A 20,453-nucleotide genomic window follows, 5' to 3' on the forward strand; every position below is an offset into this window, starting at 1 on the left:
TCCCCTGTGTCTAGTTTCTCAGTGTCCTTTGTTTGATAAACCATTAGCTGAAACAAACATGGTGACCTTATTTCCATTTCACTAACAGGGCTCAGTAGGAAACAATAATTACATGAAAGGTTCGGATAACACAGGCAGGCAATACAAAACTGTGTTAACAGATGTGGCTTACCAATGTGAGAACTACTGGGAAGGAGGATACTTTTAAATAACAAATTGATAAATGTGGTCACTCTTTTTAAAATGCAGAGAAATATAATGTAGAGTTTGGGGGAAAAAAGCCACAAAGATGGAACTAAGACAGAAACTAGACCCCAGAGGAGAAGGAGACAAGTCAGGAGTATTTAAGCTTACAGAAAAGGTGACCCCAGGCTTCATTATGGCCGACTAAATGACTAGGATCAACTTTCCAGCTGAAGACAATTTAAAAATTTAGACAAAATTAAAAATGCTTTCACTAGAAAAATATCAGAGATCTCACAGTGATTAATTATCAGGCAGAGAATTAGGAGAAAATGTGAGCTTTGAGAAGGGAGAAGAACCTTTTGTGCCTCATTGGTGATGCCAACCCAGGAAGGGCAGCTGGATCCACAAAGGCCGGCCAGAGACAAGGAGGATGGGAGGAGTCACGTGGCCACCAGCGGCAGAGAACCAGCTGCCAGCACCCTGAACCTCACGCCTCTCCAAGAAGGGCTATTGGCTATGCTACGAGGGCGGTTGGGGAGCAACCACCATCTAGGTCTTGAAGCATTCCTGAAAGCAAACTCTCTCATAAAATGCTCAGCAAATAATAAAAATGAGGAGTACTTAAAGATGACAACATGATAAAAAATAGGAGACTTCAAACCTGGAGTCCCTGCAATTGTTTGACATAGACTGTAGAAAAGCTATGCTTTCTACATACATGGAGACAGATGCTGAATTTAAGAATGTTTAAAAGCAACAGGAAACTATAAAACATGGTATAACAGAGTTGAGAAAGATACCAGAAATCAGAGACTTGAAAGATAAAATAACTAAGGCATCAATGGATGAGTTTAATGGTAGATGAGACTTAACAAGTAAAGTGTAAGTTAAATCAGAAGAAACTATCAACAATGAAGCATGGAGAAACAGAATAATGGGTGGGGGAAGAGGGTATGAGACACAATGGATACAATGAGTAGGTCTAACTTATGTTTAACTGGAGTCCCAGGATGGTGGGGAAGAGAATGGGATAGAATCAGTATATGAGTTAGAGACTGACAATTACTCAGAACTTAAAAAAAAAAAAAAGAAAAAAAAAATCAACCACCAATTAAAGAAACCCAATGAAACCTAAGCAAGCTCAAGCAGAGGAAATGCACATCTAGAAAGAATCATAGTAAAACTAGAGAAAACAAAGACAATTTAAAAATAAAGACACTTTAAAAAAAAAATCATAAAAGCAGCCAGAGGATATCCTCAGACATCTGACTTAACTGCATCATTAAAAGGAAGAAGACAGTGGAAAGACAGTTTCAAGGTGCCAAAAAGAAAATAAATGCAAACCCAGAATTCTACACTCAGTGAAAACTTACTTCAAGAATAAGCAAAATAAGATATTTCATACAATCAAAATGAGAATAATTTGCTACTAGCACATTAATACTAAAATTAATTCTTTAGGGACAAAGAAAACAATACTTGCAAATTACCCAAATAAATATTCATCAATAGTAAAACAGATAAACTGTGATGTAATCACTTCATGGAATCCTATATATCAATGAAAATGAATAAACTACCTTAGAGATGCAGCAAGGACTGAAGAGCAAAGAAAGTGGTAAGTATTCCAGTAAATCTAAATGAATACTGACCCTACATAACAGTAATTATAATAGTAATAATATCTTGTGGATTTTTGAAAAAATATATCTCAGACACAGACACTTCAGAAAAGACATCCAAATGGCCAATAAGCATATGAAAAGGTAGCCAACTTCATTAGTTATCAGGGAATGTAAATTAAAACCACAAAGAAACACCACTACATACACATTATATTGAACTGAAACTCTTATACATTCCTGGTGGGAATGAAAATTGGTAGCACTTTGGAAAACCATTTTGTAGACTCATAGCTGAACATATGTATTCCCTGAAATCCAGCAATGCCTAGGGATATATTCCACACAAATGTGTACTGATGAGCCCTAAGATACATATATAAGAATATTCATAAGCCCAAATTGGAGACTACTCAAATATCCAGCAAGACAGATAAACTGTGAGACATTTATATAATGAATCCCTGCCTATCAATGAAAATGAATGAACATAGCTACACACAATGTGACCTAATCTCACAATGTTGCACAAAAGTAGCCAGAACAACAAAAATATACCAAAATGACCCCACTTATCTAAAATTAAAAACAAAACTAAACTATTTATAAGTGATTCATAATTAGATAGTAGAATATAAAGAAACACACAGAAGAAAATAGGAAAAAAGAGGCTACAGGAGGAAGGCAAGGAGAGGGGATTAAATGGGATGGGGTCAACATGGATATTGGATGTTGGTTATGTTCTTGACCTCAGTAGGGACTGGTTAAACAATTCATTTTTTAAACATTTAGTCAACTCTGTCTGTTTGTTACAGTTTACTGTCAACTTTTAAAAATGAAAAAGAGAAGGTAAGATTAAGTTATTTCAACTACAAGAATGCTTCTTTTAAATGGAGAAATAAATCAATTCTTCATGCATATGGAAAATCAAATGAGAAAACTTGGGTTTAGTGATTCCAACTGGACAAAGAACATGAAATTTCTAATGTGACTTAATAGAGGAAGAAATCATTTAATTGATCAAGTATTTATTGCATATACTAAGAACATGGAAATTAGAGTTTTATCTCCTAGAATCTTCAAAAAAAGAAAAACTTTAGCCTAATAATGCAGACATTTTCATGTGAGAAGAAGAAAAATGAATTCAAAATCTGGAGGTTCATTCACAACCTTTGTTAGGTCACAGGGCTGTGCTTCATGGCTAGTTACATGTTGGACTGAATTAAAATTGAGCCCACGCCACACTCCTAAAACCAAACTTGAAAAAAGAGAGAAAATATGCTAAATCTATCCTTTGAAATCTCTGATTTTCCTGATTAGATGCGAAAGATTGAGATGTCATGCGATCATTTAATAAAAAAATCAGTGAAATAAAAAATTCAAAAAACTTTTAATTACTTTTGGGTTCAATTAATCAACTACTGAGTGCTTGATATATGATTAGCAGCATTAATACAAGGCAAATGTATTCATTAGTTTCATTCATTTGCTACTGAAATGAGATTTTATTACATCTCATTGATCTCTTAGTAGGATGGCAATATTTCACTCTTCAACAATACACACTGATATCTGAGTTGGGGAAAGGTTTTTCTTCTGAATGTTTGAAAATGAGCCAATTAACTCAATGACCCTAAATCTTTGAAAGAGAATTTTTTTTCCTGTTCTGTTAAAAAGAAACTCTTACAAGGTTACCCACATATAATCTTAGCTCTTCAAAGTAGCTGGTTACTGCAAGGCATTAGCACATTAGTACATTTATTCTCCATCATCTTGAAAGATACAGAGAATATCTCAGGAGAGAAGATTCAACCGGTTACCCAGCAGCCTAAAAGCTCCCCTGTTCCTTCTGAAATGGGTATACCAAGATAATAACAAAGTAAAAATGAACAAAGAATAAAAGCAGGTAACTTATAAAGCAGGTACACAGAATCTAAATAGAAGCTACTGTGGTAACTTACAGTAGAGAATTACCTCATAGCTGAGGTTTATTCTTCACAGGGAGTCTGACATAGGAGCGCCCACAATCATCTAATTCAAAAATGAGTGGCTCTGTTCCCACCAGTGCAGAATGTTGGCTATGTCACACATCATTTTCACTACTTTGCTCATGTCTCAAATCATTAGTGTGTTTCTGCAGAAGTTAAAAAGTCTGCCATTGATAACCTGGTAGGAAGAGGGATCTCTTCTATTTATAGTCTTTTAAAAAAAAGTAGACTTTAAGAGGGAAAATGGTAGAGTAGAAAACTCTAGAGATCAGTCCCTCTACTAAAACAACCAGTAAGGTGGAAAAAAAAAATCAGAGCCAACTATTTGAGGACACCAGAACCTGATAAGGCACTTACACAGCAACCAGGGGAGTGCCCGATGAAGGGAGAGGCTACTGAACTTCACTAAGAGGGCAGCAGATGTGAACCATGTACCATCCCCCAATCCTAGAGCCAGGGTGGGCAGTAAGATTATCTAGTGAGATTTGAAGAGACATATTCCCTCACCCCCCTTTATAAGATCCAGACATTTAAGGAAATCCCTGGCAGGTCACAGGTTGACTGCAGAGGTAATGAAACAGAAATTTTAGTGACCACATGCAACAAAGAACTTTGCAAAAAATAGTTTGAAAAAATACAAATGGATGACTGCAGCCCTCAAGGGCAATCCCTGAGGAGGGAGAGAATCTTTCACAATTCTTATGTGCAGTTCTAAACAAAAAATTGCAAAGCATACCAAAAACAGGAAACTAAGGCTCACTCACAAGAAAAAGAGAAGTCGACAGAAACTATGCCTGAGGAATCCTAGACACTGGGATTACTAGGCAAAGTCAATTGTAATAACTATGCTCAAGAAGCTAAAGGAAACCATGGACAAAGAACTAGAGGAGCACAAACAACTAAAGTAAAAGTTAACAAGTGAAACAACTAAAGTAAAAGTTAACAAGTGGGACTGCATCAAACTAAAAAGCCTCTGCACTGCAAAAGAAATAATAAAATGAAAAGGCAACTACAGAATGGGAGAAAATATTTGCAAACCAAATATTAGATGAGTTAATACCCAAAATATAATAAAAATTCATAGCTCAATAACAAAAAACAATCTGATTTAAAAAATGGGCAGAGGAACTAAACAGACACTTTCCCAAAGAAGACAAAGGCACTCAAATGGCCAACAGGTACATGAAAAGGTGTTCAACATCACTAATCATCAAGGAAACACAAGTAAAAATCACAAGGCGCTAGCACCTCATACCTGTTTAGAATGACCATCATCAAGAAGACAAGAGTTAACAAGTGCTGTGAGGACACGAAGAAAAGAGAAGCCTTGTACACCACTGCTGGAATGTAAGTAGGTACACTATGGAAAACAGTATGGAGGTTCCTCAAAAATTTAGAACTACCATATGATACAGCAAAGTCCACTTCTGGGTATATATCCAAAGGAAGTAAAAACAGGTTGGTGAAGAGATATATGTGGTTCCATGTTTACTGTAGCATTACTCACAACAGCCAAGATATGGAAATGACCTAAGTATCTGTCAACGGATAAATGGATTAAAAAAAAAAATGACACACACACACAGAAATATAATACAGCCCTAAGAAAGGAGGAAATCCATTTCCATACCATTTGCACCAACACAGATGAACCTTGAGGACATTATGCTAAGTGACAGAAGTCAGATAGAGAGAGAGACAAAGACTGTATATCACTTACATGTGGAATCTGAAAAAGCCAAACTTATAAAAAGAGAGAGTAGAATGGTGGTTACCCGGGGCTGAGGGGTAGGGAAATAGGAGAGATGCTGTTTAAGGGTACAAAACTGATACCTGTAGATAAATAAATCCTGGTGATCTAATACACAATATAACAACAGTACTGTATTATAAACATCAAATCTGCTAAGAGACTACTAGATCTTCATTATTCTCACCACAAAAAATGATAATTATGTGATGTCTTAGAGGTGTCAGTAACATTACAATGGCAATGATATTGCATTATATATAAATATCAAATCAACATGTTCTACCTCTTAAACTTACAGTTATATGTCAAATATATTTCAATTAAAAAAAGAAAGTAAAAAGAACTAAAGGAAACACTGTATAAACAAAGGGGGGACCCCAATAAAGAGAAATTATAAAAAGGAACCAAAGGGAAATACTGGAGCTAAAAAGTACCATAGCTAAAATAAGGGACCTGTGCTACACCATCAAGCATATTAGCACATCATAGAAGCCTCAGAGCGAGATGAGAGAGAAAAGGTAGAAAAAATAAGTAATGGCCCCAAACTCCCCAAATTTGATGGAATACATGAACCTACACTTCTAGGAAGTTAAACAAGTTCTAAGCAGAGTAAACTCAGAGATCCACACTGAGGAACATTACTGTCAAACTGTTGAAAGCCAAAGACAGAATCTTGAAAGCAGCAAGAGAAGTGACTCGTCATGTACAAGGGATCCTCAATAAGATTAAGAGCTGATATCAGAAACCATGGAGGTCAGAAAGGCAATGGGGTGACATATTTAAAGCACTGAAAGAAAAAACAAAAAAGCAAAAACCCTGTCAACCAAAAATTCTTTATCTGGCAAAAGTATTTCTCAAGGACAAAGGAAAAACTGAGACATCCCCAGATAAACCAGAGCTAAGGAAGTCTGTTACCATTAAACCTACCCTACAAGAATCCTTCAAGCTGAAATAAAAGGACATTGGACAGTAACTCAAAGCCATATGAATAAATAAGTAAACACCGGTAATAACCACATAGGTAAATACAAAAGCCAGTATTATTGTTCTTTTAGTTTGTAACTCCTTTTTTCCCTGTATAATTTAAAAGGCAAATTCATAAAATAATAACTATAAATTTATGTCAAAGGTCAGACTGGTATAAAGAGGTCATCTGTGCCAGTAACAATGTAAATGAGAGATACAGTTACATAGAAGCAGAGTATTTACAGACTACTAAAACTAAAATGGTATTACTCAAACTGGGTTGTTATAAATTTATGTTAATTGTAATCCCTAAGGTAATCACTAAGAAAACAATGTGTAACCAAGAGAGCTGGGGTGGATATATTATCAAACAAAACACATTTTAAGTAAGAAAAGTTTATAAGAGACAAAGAGGGATATTGCAAATTGGTAGACAGTTCAATTCATCATGGTTTAACAATTATAAATATGTATACATCTAACAACAGAGTCCATAAATATGTGAAGCAAAAATGGACAGAACTGAAGGGAGAAACAGATAGTTCTACAATAAGAGTTGGAGACTTCCATACACATTTTCAACAATGGAGGACTTGAACAACACTTTAAACAAATTAGACCTAACAAAACACATAATCCAACAACAGCGGAATACACATTTTCCACAGTGGACATGTATCATTCTCCAGGTTAGATCACATATCAGGCCATAAAACAAGTCTTAATAAATTTTAAAAGACTGAAATCATATAAAGTATGAAAAAAAAAGTACAAAGAAAAAAGACTCAAATCACTAAAATTAGAAATGAAAGAGGAAACGTTACTACTGACTTTGCAGTAATAAAAATAATTGAGAGAATATGAGTAACAACATGAATATGTATGTACACCAACACATTAGATAACCTAGTTGAAATTGGACAAATCCCTAGAAACACAAACTACAAAAACTGACTCAAGGAGAAACAGAAAGTCTATATAGTCCTGTAATCAGTAAAGAGATTGATGCAATAATCAAAAACCTCCCAACAAAGTAAAGCCCAGGACCAGAAGGCTTTACTGGTGATTTCTACCAAACATTTAGAGAATGAACACCAATCCTTCTCAAACACATCCAAAAAACTGAAGCAGTACACTTCCTAACTCATCCTATAAGGCTAGCAATACCTTGATACTGAAGCCAGACAAAGACACTACAAACTACAGACCACTATCTTTATGAATATATATGGGAAAAAATATTTGCAAATAACAGATCATTAAGAGTCTAGTAGCCAGAAAATATAAAAATTTCCTAAAACTCAACAACAAAAAGACAAACAACCGAATTAAAAAATGAGCGAAGGACTTGAATAGACATTTTTTTAAAGATACACAAATGACAAGCACATAAAAAACTTCAACATCATTTTAGTCATTAAGGAAATGTAAGTCAAAACCCCAATAAAACATCACTATACACCCATTAGGATGGCTATCAAATTAAAAAAAAAAAGAAAAATAACAAGTACAGGCAAGAATGTGGAGAAATTGCAACCCTTGTGGACTGTTGATGGGAAAGTAAAATAATGCTGCAGCTGTAGAAAACAATTTGGTGATTCCTCAGAAAGTTAAACAGAATGACCACCAACTCAACAACTCCACTTCTGGGTACAGACACGAAGTGAAAGCAGAGACTCAAATAGATATTTGTACACCAATGTGATAGCAACATTATTCACAATAGCCAAATGATGGAAACAACCCAAATGTGTGTGTATAGCATGGATGAACCTTGAAGATGTTATGCTAAATGAAATAAGGAAGACACAAAACATTTCATAACAGAAAATAGATTAGAAGTTACCAGGGGCTTGGGAGATAGGGGAAATGGGAATTATTGCTTAATGAGTACAGAGTTTCTGTTTAGGGTGATGAAAATATTTTGGAAATAGTGGTGATGGTTGTACAACACTGTGAATGTAACTAATGCCATTGAACTGTATACTTAAAAATGGTTATAATGGCAAATTTTATGTTATATACAATTTTCTACTTCCCCAAATGGGGGGAAAAAGACTTTCAGGTGCATTGACTATCTTTAGGTGTTTATGGGGAGGAAGGAACATGGATTAGGGTCAGAGCTCCCTAGGGAAAGCATGTACTCTTGGCCCAAAGATGGTCTTCCATAACCTAAAGGAAAGATATAAATGTGCAACATCATAGACCTAAAGCATGAGACAGTATAGGCCTGTAAGGGGAAACAGAGGAATATCCTCATGGCAGACAAAAAGGTCATATGCAGGTGCTTCTTGTGGGGCCTGCCAAACTCTGCTTAGGACAGTGTTAGGTGTAACTGTGCTGCCATGATGGCTGTATGAAAATCTTGATATTAGGATTGGGACAAGAACTCCTGAGTCTAGGTATGCCCAAAGAGAAGAGTCCATCTTGGGAGAAGGCTAATTGAAGTTTCCTGTCGACAGTCTCAGCTGAGCATCTGTTACCAGCTAGAGAGACTCCAGACAAGCCACCCCAGCAGCTGCCAGCCATTCAAACCACTCCAGCCAAGGCCCTAGACATCATGGAATGGGGATGAGCCATCTTCTCTATGCCCTGCTGAATTTCTGACCCACAGAATCACTGAGCAAATAAAATGGTTGTTTTAAGCCACTAAATTTTGGGGTGGTGTGTTTCACCACAATAAATAACCCAGACAACCACTCAGTAGGATTTGCAGTAAGAGGCACAGACCACACAGGGTACAGATCTGGGGCTTCTGACTGGTATACCAAACATCAGTGATTCATTCACAAATGGATGCTTTGGGAGGTAAGAGGATGAGGTGCATAAGGAAACATTATCCTATGGTCACAATCTAAAACCTAAATCCACCACTTAATGTGTTGGGAATGTGAGCCGTTGGTTAGGGTCAACAGTTTAAGCCAGACTGACCAAAGAAATCCCCTGTGTATCTTCTGTTGGAATTAGAAATGCCCAAACTAAAAAGGCTCTATAATATCAGTATCGTGGTTGTTGCTAAAAAAGGCTGCATCAATATTTTCCAGCATTATTTTAGTTATCTGCTCACCCAAACGGGAAGAATCTGCCAAATCCCTGCCTCTAATAGATCTAAAAGAGAAAAGCTTTATCAAATTGAATGGGTTACAGCAATGTCAAACATGTATAGAAAAGAACAGTACTAAATCACTGTGAATATTACACTGATAAGGAGTTAACATTGCAACAAACTAGGAAAGAGCCTTCGTGATAGAGAGCAGATGGTGAGCCGTGCAGGCTAGACCACTTTGGAAAAGGAGTCTTTCCTCAGAAAAAAGCCTGTGAAGTGTGTAACCTGACAATAAAGTCAGTCCTTTATATCAAAGCTCCCAGACCCCTCGGGCATATTATTAGGAACCACTTAATATAACACTATTCCTCTACCCAAGCAGAAGTATACAACTATCATTCCCAATATCCATAAATGAAGAGGAACAAGAATGGGGAGAGAAAGTCTACAAATGTAGGTGTGTCAACTATATTCGCAAGGCTATCCTCCAAGACTTTAATGTGCATGTTTTGGAGACACAAGAAGACTTGACAGCATGGACCTGGGAAGAGTGACACTTGCCACATCCAAATCCTGTTCCTCCAGTGTCAGCACATCTACGTGGTATCATTAGCCTCTGCCTATGAAGGAAACAGTGCCAAAAATTCAGTCGCCTACAAGATCCAACAGTGGAAACTGACTAATGGCTTATTCGGGAATATTGGAAAAACATGAATTAATTAATATAGTCATGTGATGCCAAGTGAGAGATGGGTCCAATGCACTTGATATGCAACATACTATGTACTGGTACCGAGTCATCTATTAATGAGTAAACATCAAGTCAGGGAATAAAAAGTCCTGAAGTGAGCTATGCAGCGTCTCCACAGCAATACAGACACCATTTAACAAACGTTTAGCTAATTTGTTATCAAGCAAAATAGTATTCTATGTCATCAGTGCTAGTCTGATTAATAAAGATGATGAAATTAATAAAGTTCTTATTGTAATGCAATGTTTTATGTTGTACCTATTGTTTCTGAAAAGAAAGATACGCACCACCACCACAAAATCCCACTGGCTCATGCACCAGAAAAGAAACACGGGGACTTCCCTGGGGGTCCAGTGGCTAAGACTCTGTGTTCCCAATGCAGGGGGCCTGGGCTCGATCCCTCGTCAGGGAACTACATCCCACATGCCACAACTTAAAAGATCCTGCCTGCCACATCGAAGACCCGGCACAGCCAAATAGGTAAATATTAAAAAAAAAAAAAGTATGATCACAGAATATCAAAATGAAAGAAACAGAGGAATATATAGAACCCTAATAATGTGCATTTAATTAGGGAACAATTAGAGGATAATTTACAAAAAGATAAATTATGTGAAGGGATGAAAGAGAAGCTATAAAAAACCAATCTTTTCCCTTCCTTTCTGAGAAGTCCTACATTAACACCAACTGGTGTGCATTTGGCAGGTTTCCTGTGTCCACTAGCAAATAGGTAAGCCAAAATGAGGAAATGCTTTTCTAGGCATTTTGGTAATGATTACAGGTCCATTACCAGATAGATCTAGTTACAAATGTACCATTTTTTCCAACTAGATTATAATGCAAAGAACGAAACTACTTTCGCCTCAAAAGGAGGGAGACGTGTTGCAGCCTGGAATACAGGCTAAGTTTCTGGGGTCCAGTTAGTAACCTCAGCCATTTGTAGTTCCATGAAACTATACAACTGTTATTTTCTTCCCACGTATCATTTGATTAATCAGTGGTTCTGGGGCACAAGACCATTAATTTCAGCCCCAAGAAGCCATATCGTACATTGTAAGTCTCGGGGACATTGATTTTTTTCACTAGTAGGGACTGTAGATGTGGCTTTGTCATATAACTCCTAGCATCATGATCTAGGATGATCTCACCTCACAGTGACTCGTTTGCTCACCCTGTATTTAAGCTCTTTTCCCTTCCCCTCATCTTCGCCTTTTTAACAGGTTTAAACAAAACGGCTGTCAGCCTCTGACTTCAGTGATTTCTGTCATCAAACACTCAGACATTCTCCTCATTTCTCATCATCATTGTTTGATCCATCAGCCTGGTACAATTCTTGGCCAATGGCCATGTTAATTTTCTACTTGAAAGAACACAAATAGGATACTGCTTATGACGAAGGTAGTAGGGGGAGCTTGGGGAATAGCTGTTCGTCTTGATGCATAGCAATTAGCTTGGCAAACAGCAACAGGAACATGATTGGATCTGATGCCTAGCCAAAACTGCCTAAAGAAAAAAAAAATAATTTTGTTGGGGGTATTAAGTGGCTTTTTAAATAGTGGCTATTGACACTTATATTTGCCCTTTTAGAAATGGTATGGGCAGTGTGACATCAGAGAACTCCAGTTTCCATGGTGATTATCAGTGATGGCATTTCAAATGTTATGGTTAGGTCCTACAGTGTAATCTTTGCACTTTACACCATATGAGAAGGAATAGAAAAAAGTTCTCCCTCTTAACATTTTTAAAGCAAAGAAGACTGGTCATGCAAGTAGATACACATCATGGCTTTTAAGCAGATACGATTTGTTAATCTTAAACAGATGTGTGTTGATAAAAGCTACATGTAAGTTGATGAGAGATACTAAAGCACTTGGACTTAATAGGGACAAATTAATTGCTTAGATATTTAGCAGCAATTAACTGTTATTTCCTGCCCACACATTATTTTATAAGCTGGTTGTTCTCACACTACTGATTTACCCATTCCATTTTTTATATGTAGAAAAAGATTATTTCCTTACACTAAAGCAGCTAATCCTGAGTTGAGAAATAGTCTAAGTAGGGAAAAACCTGTCCTCCTCTGCAGTTAAGGACAACCTGCAGGGTGAAGCCTGCGCGAGCTGTTCTGGCCCCACGTCAACATTCCTCAAAGGCAGGGTGGCATCTCCTTGCCGCCCATCTTCCTCGACCTGCCCTCTCAGCCCTGGTTCCCTACACACAGGAGACACTCAATACATGTAGTGATTTTGATGTTCATGAAGTTAGACATTTCATTATTGCTTTGTTTAATTTTCATATTTAGAGTTGATGGTTACTTTTAAAACACACAGTGTACTTACTAAGACAATTTTATATACTTAAGAAGAATGAATAAACTTAAAAGTCATTCTGAGAAAGTGCTTCATTTGACTGATAAATGAGTTTTCAATTTTCTCAAGTAGCTATAAAGTTACTTTAAAAAAGATAAATCAGCTATAAAATATACAGTATGTACCTCTTATTAACAAAATATATTGAGGTAACAGATAAAAAACAATTTGTTTTTTAATATGGAAAAATAGTATATATGGAGTCTTTCTTACTAGTGATTCAAATCAGATCTACTGTGTAGTTAATAATATTGTCTAGAGGCAGAATCAAAGATTATAAATCCAAGAAAACAGAGAAAACCTGCTGGCAAGATGAAGGGAAGTCATAATGAATCAGAATGTAATTTAAAAAATTCTACAAAAATACATTTCTCTTACAGTCACAGTAGCCAGCATGATAAATGATCTGTCTCTCCCTTACTCAAGCTACTAGTTATGCCAGAACCAAATATCTAGGCCACCACTGTGTATGAGTGATACAGAAGCCTACAGACCAGAACAAGGATGGATTTACAAATCAAGGACATGGTCAGGGAAAAAAAGAAAGTAGGACACAGGTCACCAAGTATCACTAGTTGGGACAGACGTGGACATGCATCCACAAATCATGGTAGAATTAGCCACCTACGGGAAACTTTATCATCATTTTTAATATCAAATACCCAAACTAAATGAGACCAAGATCAATTACTAATGAAATTAAAGGGTCTCCTAATATGGTTTTTAGAAAAGAATCTACTAAACATGTAATCAGGAAAGCACAACTGGTCTTGTCGAGAACTAAAAGAAATGAAGATATTAAGAAGGGGCAGAATTCTAGACTGTTAGAACTGTAAAAGATAACCTAACCCACTTATTTTTAGTAAAGAAATAAAGGTCCATGGAGATCAAGCAACATTATTCAATATCACAAGGAGAGCGACTGTCAATGTAGGAACAGAATCCTAACACCCCCGCCCAAGTGTCTCTTCTTACACACCACATCTAATGAAGCAGTGTGAATAAATGCAGCACACAAGCACTAGTGCTACCACAAGGAGATTTTCATTTTAAGGATCAACCTATGGGGAATAACTGACTTTTACAAAAACCAATTAAAACACACACACACACAGAGCACTGTACTTAGAAAGACCAAAGTCAACTGAACAAATATGGAAGAAAAAAAAAACCCCAAAACACATTATGATAAAAAGCACTTTAAATCTGACCTCCTTGAACTTCTGAATAATGGACACCTCAGGTGTCTGATTCAGAGGCTTAAATTGAACAGTAATATATAACTAAATTGGAGAAATAAAATGCATCACACACAGAGTAAATGTTGTTGGTGTTTTCATTTGAAGGGTGACCAGATCTTGAGTCAAACAGAAAGTCAAGGCCCTAGCTTGTTTCCCTAATAGAGAGCAATGGTGGGGGCTCATAGACCAGAGAGACAGGAAATAACACTTCCTCCCATGGGACTCCCTTGAGTACCAAGAATGCATTCCAGGGCTGTGCCTGTAGAAACCCACTGGTCAACAGAGACCCCTGCACAGAAATCTAGCACTCTGACTGTGACAGCTGATAAGGAGAAAGGTTCTTCCCTGTTTTGTTTTGCTTTTTAGCAAATCTCTTCTTGTTCTACAAGCAGATGATCTGAAATTGAGCTATTATTTAATTATAATAAAAAGCTAGAAAGAGGAGAGATGCTGATTTCTACTTAGAAAGACACTGCTCAAAAAGCAGAAACTGAAGCTCTTGCAGGCAACTGAATGGGACCTCGGGCAAGTCAGAGGCCCCTCTCTCTCTGCATGCAACATTTTGAAAAAGAAACAGACACTGATATCATGAAAGCAAATTAAATAATGTGGAGAAGTGATAGAATACCCTTCAGTTTTAAAACTGATCAAGTTCCACAGATATCAGAAAAGCACATGATTGCATATCAGACTTTGGGAATGCAAGTACTGCCAGGGTCAGAGAGAATATCTTTACCTTAGTGATCTGAAAGAGAATACTACATTGAGAAGAGAATACTAAAACCTTGCTACTTGAAGTGTGGTCTGAAGACAATCAGTATAGGTATCACTGGGAGTTGGTTAGAAATCTAGGCTTTCAGGCCCCACCCCAGAATCTGCATTTTAACAAGATCTCCAGGTGATTCACAAGCACATTAAAGCCTGGGAAGTACTGTACTGAAAACACTGACAGTGTGCTGGCAAAAGAGGCCACTGAAATTTCAGGTGATCCTCAGATACACGTGTACAATGAGTTCTGAGTCGGTCTGGCCTTTTCCTGGTACCAGCAAAGGTTGACTTCTGGTCAACCACACGCTCAACAATTGAGAATTAAACTTTTTTTTTTTATTACAAATATTGGCACCAATCAGGTGAGCCTCATTTAGTTCCTATTTCTTTAGTGGGATTAAAGATAACAACGAAAAAAGAGAACAGACTTGTGGTTGCCAAGGGGCAAGTAGGGGAGGGAGAAGGATGGACTGGGAGTCTGGGGTTAGTAGATGCAAACTGTTACATTCAGAATGGATAAACAAGGTCTTATCGTATAGCACAGGGAAAGATATCCAATCTCCTGGGATAAACCATAATGGAAAAGAATATAAAAAAGAATGTATATATGTGTATAACTGAGTCGCTTTGCTGCACAGCAGAAATTAGCACAACAATGTAAATAAAAAAATATTAAAGATAACACAGAAAAATATAGAGCTAGCTATGTTAAAAAGTACTTTATTAATTTGTCTGGATAAAGCCAAAAACCACAGCCAGACTAAATAATTGATTAAGTGAGCCTGGGTCATTATATTTTCATAATTGTAATCACTGAAATCCAGGCAAAGGTATTGATTTATTGATTGGCAACAACTTACTGATTAAAAAAAAAAAAGTCTAATTTCAACTTTCATTTAATAATGCCACAGTCTACGGAAATAGAGACACACACGTAGAGAACAAACATATGGACACCAAGTGGGGAAAGTGGGGAGGGTTGGGGGGGAATGAATTGGGAAATTGGGATACCAAATTGTATGCTCTAAATATATGCAGTTTATTGTATGTTAACTGTATTTCAATAAAAGTTCTAAAAAAAAAAAAAATGCCATAGTCTAATGGGAAAACAAATGCTGGGGGAAAATAACCTGAATTTTGATCATGGCTTTCACCATGTTAGCTTCTTATTAAGAATACCAAATTTTGTAAGGATATGAAATTCTAGAGTTTGAGTGAAATGGTGTATACATGTTATTTCTTGCTCCACTTACACCAGACTTTCCTTTTCATGCCCATCTCCCCAATTATCTGATGTCCTAGGTAAGGTAAGGGGGAAGCTTCCTGTCAACTATAAATTGAAACTTACCATCTGCCTGTACAAGAATTAAATCACTTTGTGCTACTGTAGCTACTGACTTTCCACATCCCCTGAAGGGAATGCAGGGTGGAGACCAAGAACGAGGCACTCTGTGCTTTGGAGGATGGGCTGAACAGGTCTTCAGATAGTTAGATGTTTTCAGGAGCTGATTTTATGAGCCCAACCCTTGCATCTCCTCATATCTAGAAAAGCACTAAATCCCTACATGGTGACGTCTGCTCCTTGTGACTAGCAGAAACCCCTACAAAAAAAATGTGTTTGATTGGATGTACTCCTCCTTTACCAAGAATACATATATACTGATCTTCCTCCCTGCCTCTTTGGAACAGTTTCTCAGAGCTATCTGGGATGCTGTCTCCCGGGTTGCAGTCCTAATTTTGCCCCAAATAAACTCAACTCACAACTCTCACGTTGCGTATTTTTTTTTAAGTCGACATTCCAAACGGGAAATCTGTTGCCCAGGAACAAAGTAATTGAAAACAATTTTTAAGGAGCAAGGAACTCTGCCTTTAAACATTTTGTACTGGCAACTAGGTTCTATTTTAATTTCCAGAACAACAATACTGACAATCTCAACATTGATTTATGATTTTCTTAGATCCGTATCATCAAATTTCATTTTCCCAGACAGAGTAATTGCACACAAAGCAGAAGAGACCAGTGTGACAGACCATGAGAAAGACAGGATACAGATTACTGGTCTTGCCACTCAAGAGATGGAGAGCTTCTGCAAGCTCTATTCTTCCAAACTGCGTACAGGAATTTTCTTTATGCTTGAGCACCAGTCTTTCCCTATTCAGCTCTGCCCAATTTTAAACATAATAATCATACATGGGGGCAAGGGGACTTCCCTGGTGGCTCAGTTGCTAAGAATCTGCCTGCCAATGCAGGGGACACAGGTTTGATCCCTGGTCCGGGAAGATCCCACATGCCACGGAGCAACTAAGCCCGTGTGCTGCAACTACTGAGCCTGCGTGCTGCAACTACTGAAGCCCACATGCCTAGAGCTTGTACTCTGCAACAAGAGAAGCCACTGTAATGAGAAGCAATGAGAAGCCTGTGCACCACAACGAAGAGCAGTCCCCACTCACAGTGGGATAAAGCCTGTGCGCAGCAACAAAAACCCAATGCAGCCAAAAATAAACAAACAAACAAATAAATAATTTAAAAAATGGGGGCAAAGAGGCCTGAGGTGCTTTTAATTGTGGTACCAAGTTAAAAATGTGAACGAATCATGAACTTTGCCCTCCCCCAGTTACCTGATATAACAGCTATTTTCCCAGATCCATGTTCTTCTCTAGCTATTCTTTCTGCTTCCTCCATCAGCAGCATGCCAAATCCCTATAAGAAGCAATAGAGAGGGTTAGGGAATTACAGAGGAAAGAAGTCATTAAGAGGGGTCCATAAAACAAGAAGGCTAATATTTAGTAGTTGCTAAACTCTTTTAAAATAAGAGTGACAAAAAACCGTTTATGGGCGTAAGGAAAGAAACTATTCAATTATACCAAAAACACACTGTAGCAGACTAGGAATAACTCTGCAACAAAAGCCATCAAAAGGTATTTTGTGGATGATGTAATCTAGTCACAGCAAGGGAGTAACTGCCTCTCAACTTCTGTCTCTTTTTAAACAGGTTTTAGGCAACTTCCAAGTGATAAAAGTCTGAGGCATCTAATCCTGTATTATTAGTCACCTCTTCAATTTCTAAAAGGCTTTTTGAAACCAGGCAATATTCTTAAATCACCAATATGGGGGTTTATGCTATATCCACCATTAGTAGTTTTAACCTATTCTCCTGAAATTTAAAAAAGTGAGTTATTTATTTAGGTTGTTTGGGGGAGTGGAATAGTGTTCCACTATATATCACATAGCTTGCATTTCCGAAGTGCTTTAACATTTCATAAGTGCTTTCTTTCAAATTATCATCTCCTTCAATTCCAAAATAGTTGAATCATACAAAATTGCCGGTATTAGACCATTTCTGACTTTCAAAAATAGCAGTTTCACATGGTTCAGTCTATTATTATCTCCAATTGACTGAGTCTCAATTTGTCTCTCCCTCCCCCTCCCTCATACCCAAAGGGGTGCAATTTACAGAGAAAACATCTCTGAACAAATATGATATTGGTTCCTCTGTTTCTACATTTCCGTTTCCCCTCTTCTCTTTCTCTGCCCCTACCCTCCCCCCATTCCTTTTCTCTTTTCCTCCTCTGTGCAATTTCCTAATCATAGTCAAATACCAATGGAAAACAGGATACCTGATGCTGAAATTTAGTGGGATCCCGACTGCTTACGGGGACGACACTTCCATACACATGCAGCTCTCGGACAATGGACACGCCCCCAACCAATTCGAAACGAAATGTCTCCTCTGAACACTTCCGTAATCTCAAGAGGCCAATCAAAATGTCTTGGTCTGGGTCTTCATATGATAAGAATGTCTCCCAGCCACCATTTGCAACATAATCTCTTCTTACCAATTCAACCTGTTAAATAAAAAGCCACACAAAAGCTTTTTTAAAAAAATTAGAGAACAAAGTGCATTTCTATAATAATAAATATTTATTTAGACTAATACAATTAGGGATAATAAATAATCACAAATTATGTTTCTTTTTACTTGTCTCCTCTCAATAGCTTTGATTAAACGAGAGTTCATGCCTTGTTCACGGACTATATAAAAGAAACCAGTCTTACAAGTTCATAAATATTTGAACCTTGTTAACCTTGAAATTTTTAGAGTTCGGCTCAGTAAATGCTTCCATGTGTTTAAATCTCTGATCCTTCATGAAGAGTCTCTAAGGTAAAATTATACATTATGTCATGTGTGCAGCTCTTAGGAGCACCCCAAGGCCCCAGAACTGTCAGGTGCTCAACGGTTTGGTTTTCTAGTCCCTATCTCCTCCACTAAAACTTGCTTTTGGGGAAAAAAATGTGTTATTGGTCACGTATTCCTTGATGGGATTTTAAGAAAAAGTATCCCACAGGACCTTTAAAATAGTATGCCTAGTTATGAGATTAACATACAAAAGAAAATCCAATCACCAGAGAGGGGCTTTTGGGGGAGGCTTTTGTATTCGCAATCTACATGGGCTTTGGACTCTTCCTCCCTGCTCAAGTGGCCCTTATACTTTGCATAAATATAAGCAATATGCGAGCAGAGAAAGCTACATGCGTGGGCATGGTCACACCCAGATACACTCCGAAAACGGGCAGATTAGACCCACAGTGAGGTGAACAGTCAGACTAATGCTGACGTTCCTCCTCAGTGTTTGCTGAGTGACTGGATTGCACAAGAATCTGGCAAAATGACTAACTGTGGTTGGGTCTACTTTTTCCCCTAAAAGGTCCTAAATGTGAAAAATGTCAATTAAATAAACAACTCATTTTGAGAACAGAAATATCAATGCAGATCTCATCTATTCCTGCTTTTCTCAAATGGTCTCCCAAAGGACAGCTAACCCCCACAGAAAATCTGGCAAACAGCTAACATGATGACATTATAGGAGGGAAGGTAGTTCTTTACAAAGAAGTTTTATGGAACCGCTGTTGATAGGGTTGATCTATTCACTTGATTACCACTAAAGAGCAATAATTTAACAGTTGCACACAGAGATAAGCACATGACGCTCAGCTTTACCTGAAGGCAGCCACTAGTCCTATTTGGCTATTTACATTTGAATTACTTGAAATTAAATAAAATTAAACACTAAGTTCTTGTTTGCATTAGCCACCTTAACTGTCACATGTGACTGGTAGCTGATAACATATCAGATAACACAGATTACAGAACATTTCCAACACTGCAGAAAGTTCTGCTGGACGGTGCTGATCTACAATGAAGTTCAAACCTGGTTTTCCGAACCTGGCTCTTCCAGAGTTGAGCCATACTCATATCTGGCTTTCCTGGCTTGACCTGATTCTCAATTACTCTTTGCTCTTAGTTTACTCATTAACTTCTAGGGTTTGGTCCTATTGGTAAGTAGGTATAGGCCCAGGCTTGACAAAGATTGATGAACAGGACCCAATCTCTCTATAAAATGAAGAAACTAACCTGGTATGGCCGCACTTTGTGATGAATTTCTTGGATTCCAACCTCTCTGGTTCTCACATCTCGACACTGCCCAAGACAAAAAAAAAAAAAAGGGAAGAAAGAAAGGAAAACAGGAAAACAAAGTGGGGGGGGGGGGAATATAAAACTGGTAACTAATTCAATTTTTATTGAAACTTCTCCACCAAATCTGGGCTCAAAGTAAGTCTGGACATAATTAACATTGAGATAAAAGAAATGAATTTAAAAATGAAGTCATTTTTAATAAACCTGAGGATAGGGAAAAACAAATTGGAAATACATGAAGTTAGTATAGTATTGCTTTTAAAATAAGTTTAGAATCCAAAGATCA

The 20,453-nt window shown here is 37.4% G+C and overlaps 1 protein-coding gene across 2 annotated transcripts in view; it reads right to left on the reverse strand.

Moving 5' to 3' along the window:
- ELP3 (elongator acetyltransferase complex subunit 3) overlaps window positions 1-20,453 on the reverse strand; it is a 95,170-nt gene that overhangs the window by 10,217 nt on the left and 64,500 nt on the right. For both annotated transcript variants that reach the window (XM_057722611.1, XM_057722610.1), the window contains exons 12-14: window positions 20,105-20,170; window positions 18,309-18,536; window positions 17,310-17,391 (exon numbers count right to left, since the gene is read on the reverse strand). In XM_057722611.1, the coding sequence (XP_057578594.1) occupies window positions 17,310-17,391; window positions 18,309-18,536; window positions 20,105-20,170 (376 nt within the window). The remainder of the gene's footprint in view (window positions 1-17,309; window positions 17,392-18,308; window positions 18,537-20,104; window positions 20,171-20,453) is intronic.

This window comes from Hippopotamus amphibius, chromosome 2, assembly GCF_030028045.1.
Source record: "Hippopotamus amphibius kiboko isolate mHipAmp2 chromosome 2, mHipAmp2.hap2, whole genome shotgun sequence".
Lineage (NCBI taxonomy): Eukaryota > Metazoa > Chordata > Mammalia > Artiodactyla > Hippopotamidae > Hippopotamus > Hippopotamus amphibius.